Source organism: Sorex fumeus, unplaced genomic scaffold (assembly GCF_029834395.1).
Source record: "Sorex fumeus unplaced genomic scaffold, SorFum_2.1 ptg000058l, whole genome shotgun sequence".
NCBI lineage: Eukaryota > Metazoa > Chordata > Mammalia > Eulipotyphla > Soricidae > Sorex > Sorex fumeus.
This window is the reverse complement of record NW_026606115.1, coordinates 7,635,913-7,639,950: the sequence shown is the minus strand read 5'-3', so window position 1 is coordinate 7,639,950 and position 4,038 is coordinate 7,635,913. Positions and strand designations below refer to the sequence as shown.

The 4,038-nt window shown below is 48.2% G+C and overlaps 1 protein-coding gene across 1 annotated transcript; it reads right to left on the bottom strand.

Moving 5' to 3' along the window:
- Positions 1 to 734: 734 nt before the first annotated feature.
- Positions 735 to 3,114, bottom strand: LOC130034116 (cyclin-Y-like). The gene is given in 4 exon segments (XM_056125683.1): positions 735 to 1,361; positions 2,342 to 2,563; positions 2,566 to 2,654; positions 2,903 to 3,114. Coding segments are annotated over 4 exon segments (1,128 nt in total). The 3' UTR covers positions 735 to 756.
- Between the last annotated feature and the right edge of the window lie 924 nt (positions 3,115 to 4,038).

Here is a 4,038-nt window from a genome sequence, read left to right as displayed (position 1 = left end):
TGAGGCCATTAGTGGGTGATGACTCGGGGTTCTCAATGGGGCGAGGAGGAAAGAACCAGCTCCACCCTCATCCCATGAGGCCCTACGTGTCTTGTCACTGCGGGCCCAAACCTGACTGTCCAATGACCTCTGGAGTATGGCGGCCACTGAGTCGCCAGGGGGAACAGGCCAAGGCACGAAACCTATTCCCACCTGGGGTGGCCTGGCACAATAACCTACTGTGGGGACTGGATTTATCACTGCCAAAAGCCGCTGGGTTCTGAGATTTGTTTCTGAGTCTCTGGGATCATGTCCGTTAAGCAGCTTGATCAGGAGCCAGAGAGGCCATTCGTGGGTGACGACTCCGGGTCTTGTTGGGGCAGGGAGGAAAGTGTAGAAAAAAAATGTTTTTGACACTGTGGCATTCTCGTCTTTAATTGCATCCAATCTCGTGGGCCACCATTAGCTTTCCGCTGCCGCCACGCCCCTGCCCGCTCCCTGTTCTTCCTCATCGGCCTGGCTTCTCCCTCGGGAAGCCAGAGTTGCTCTTGATGACAGGGAAGGCGTTTCCACAAGACCATTCTCTCAAGGGCGGGGCTGCTTCCCTCTGAGTCTCATTGCACGGCCTGAGGCAGTGGTCCTGGCAGCCCGACGGAGCTACAATTCAAGAAAGGGAAAGAAAAGCACAAAAATACAAACCAAATCACCCTGAGTCTGTCTTCTCTCGAACTAAAGGAGAAACAGGGATGGCGGGGTCTCCCCCAGGGACAACCAAGGTTAGGAGATGATAGCCGGGGACCACCAGGCCAGAGTCAGATTGTCAGCACTTGCTGACCACTTCCTTATGTGTCTCCTCAGGTCCTTGTACTTGTCCTCACAGAGATGAGAGATGGCCTCCAGCTTGTGAGCCCTGTTCCTGCTCAGGGGCTCCAAGGGATAGCTCAGGTTGTTTGCTTCTGCCAGAGAACGAAGATCAAAGTAATACTTGTCATAAACACTGGAAGGAACATTGATGTTGAACTGGAGCAATTCAAGAAACTGTCGCTCTAGCTCATTCATGTCTGCCACCGTGATGTCTTTTAGCATCTGGCAGTAATCCACATTCCACACAGTCTGGTCATCCCACACTTTGGAGGCCAGCAAGATTGCCCCTAGAACAATCTGCTTCCAATTGGCTGGATATATATCGATCTCTGCATACGTTAGGAATCTTTCAAGGTAAACCAGGGTGACAATGGAACATTCAACCTTCAGCTGAGCAGCACTGAACAGTGTCCGAACAAACCTGTAAATCTGCTTCTGCTCTGGATTATGTTTGTCGTAATCTGGTGGCACTTCCAATTTCAAAAAAGGGTGAAGGTTTTCATCAAAAATATCTAAGATGGCTTTAACTATATTAAGTAAAGTCCCCTCTATCCCCATTTTGGCTAGGGTTTTCATCATAAAGGGGTGCTGGATCTTGTCAAATGCTTTCTCTGCATCTATTGATATGATCATATGGTTTTTATCTTTTCTTTTGTTGATATGATGGATTATGTTGATTGATTTCCGAATGTTAAACCATCCCATTTGACCCAGCAATGCCACTCCTGGGAATATACCCCGGAGAGGACAAAAAGTATAGTCGAAGTGACATCTGCACTTGTTTGTTCATTGCAGCACTGTTTACAATAGCTAGAATATGGAAAAAACCTGAGTGCCTGAGAACAGGTGACTGGTTAAAGAAACTTTGGTACATCTACACAATGGAGTACCATGTAGCAGTTAGAAAAAATGAAGTCATGAAATTTACATACAAGTGGTACTACATGGAAAGTATCATGTTAAGCGAAATGAGTCAGAAAGAGAGGGAAAGACATAGAAATATTGCATTCATCTGGGTAACATAAAGTAACAAAATAAGAGACTAACACCCGAGAACAGCTGTGATAAATGCCAGGTTGTTCACTCCATGGCTTAGAGGCCAGCCGCACACTCTAGGGGTAAAGGCAGCTCAGATAAAAAAGGGAGCACCAAATAAAGGGTGCTGGGAAGATCTGCCCAGGATGGGAGATGCCTGCTGAAAGTAATCTATGGACTGAACATGATTGCCACCCAATGTCTCTTCTGCAGACCACAGCACCCAAAAGGAGAGATAGAACAAAAGGGAGTGCTCTGCCACAGAGGCAGGGTGGGATGGGGGATGGGGGGGTGGGAGGGATACTGGGATTGGTGGGGGTAGAGAATGGGCACCGGTGTTGGGATGAGTACTCGATCATTGTATAACTGAAACCCAAGCACAACAACTTGTAACTCTACAACTGTTCCTCATGGTGTTTCACTAATAAAATATATATATATGTATATATATGTATAACTAAGAGCATCCTTCCATCTGGATCTCTGTTTTTGATGTGATAATATATTGCAAGAGCTACACATTTAATTCTATACTTGAGGTTTGGTTGACTGACTGTGTTATCTAGGAAAATAGTGAAGCAGGAGTTGTATTTTCTTGCTATCTGTCCTGGAGGATGATGGTTAACGAAGAGGTGTTTGTCTCTCACGTCTGTCTGAGATTTACTGAGGAATATTGTGCTCGCCCAGGATGATCTGTAGGATTGAATTCTATGTTCAAATTGTCGATGTTCTCTCCACCGCTGATGTGCTGCAGGTTGCCGCCCGTGTCCTTGCGACTCAGGTCCTAGTCGGGCCGGTAGAACTCCAGGCGCGAGTGGGCATTCCTCAGGAGCTTGGGGCTGGACGACACACAGCAGGAGGTCGTGTTCCCTATCTTTGGCGACGCCGCGGCGCCTGCGGCTGTGACCTTCCTCGCTGTCCCCTGGCGCGGGGCTCCGGCTACGAGGGGGGGTTGGAGGGGAGGCCCGCCCGCAGCCGCGGGAGGGGGCTAAAGGCGCGGCCGGCCCGGGTCGGCGGCGGCGGCGGCAGCAGCAGCAGTAGCAGCGGGAGTGGCGGCGAGGGCGGCGGCTGCGGGGCCGCGCCATGGGCGCCGGCAGGCAGGACACTAGTGGCCGCGGCTCCATCGGGGAGCCCAGATCGCCCTCCCCGCGCCGCGAAGGTGCCCTGCAGCGGCGGCGCTGGAGCACTGGGGTTCGCTGGACTACGGCCCCAGAGCCGGCTCACCCCACCGGCCATGGCGGGCGGTGCAGGCTGCCTCCCTCCTCCCCTGGCCAGCCCTGGGACCCTAGGAAAAAATTTTATGTGCCTTTTAATCACTTGAATTTCTTCTTTAAGTAAGTTTCTGTCCGTTTCTTCTTGCCTGATTTTGATGAGACTCGATGTTTTTTCTTCTAAAGTTCTACCAAAACCTTATTTATCTCTTTGATTGATATTAACTCTGTATCATATATGTATTAGGTAAATAAATTTTTCCATTTTGTGTGCTGTCTTTGCATCTTAGTCACCGTTTATTTTGAGATGCAGAAGATTTTTAGTTTAATTTAGTCCCATTTATCTTTGCTTCCACTTACATTGTCAGGGCTGTTTCTTTTTTTAACGTTCCTTCAGTTCAATGTCATGGAGAGTTTTGCCTATGATTTCTTCCAGGTACCTTATGGATTCAGATCTGATGTTGAGGTCTTTAACCCATTTTGATCTGCCTTTTCTGCATGGAATTAGAAAGGTCTAAAGAGGTCTAGCAGGTTACAAAAACCAATACTCAAATGCCCATAGCTTTCCCATATGCAAATAATGAAATAGAAGAACATAGTGTTCAAAACACAAGCTCATTCACAGTTATGTCTCAGAAAATCAAGTACCTATGAATCAGCTTAATTAAGATGGTAAAGGAACTGTCTAAGGTAACTACAAAACTGTACTTCAAGGAATAAAAGGGGGGGCTGGAGCGATAGCACAGCAGGTAGGGTGTTTGCCTTGCACGCAGCCAACCTGGGTTTGATTCCCAGCATCCCATATGGTCCTCCAAACACTGCCAGGAGTAATCCTGAGTGCAGATACAGGAGTAACTCCTGTGCATTGCTGGGCATGACCCAAAAAAGCTGAAAAAACAAGAAAAGAAATAAAAGAGGATATAAAGTAATGGAGACAAATGCCCTGCTC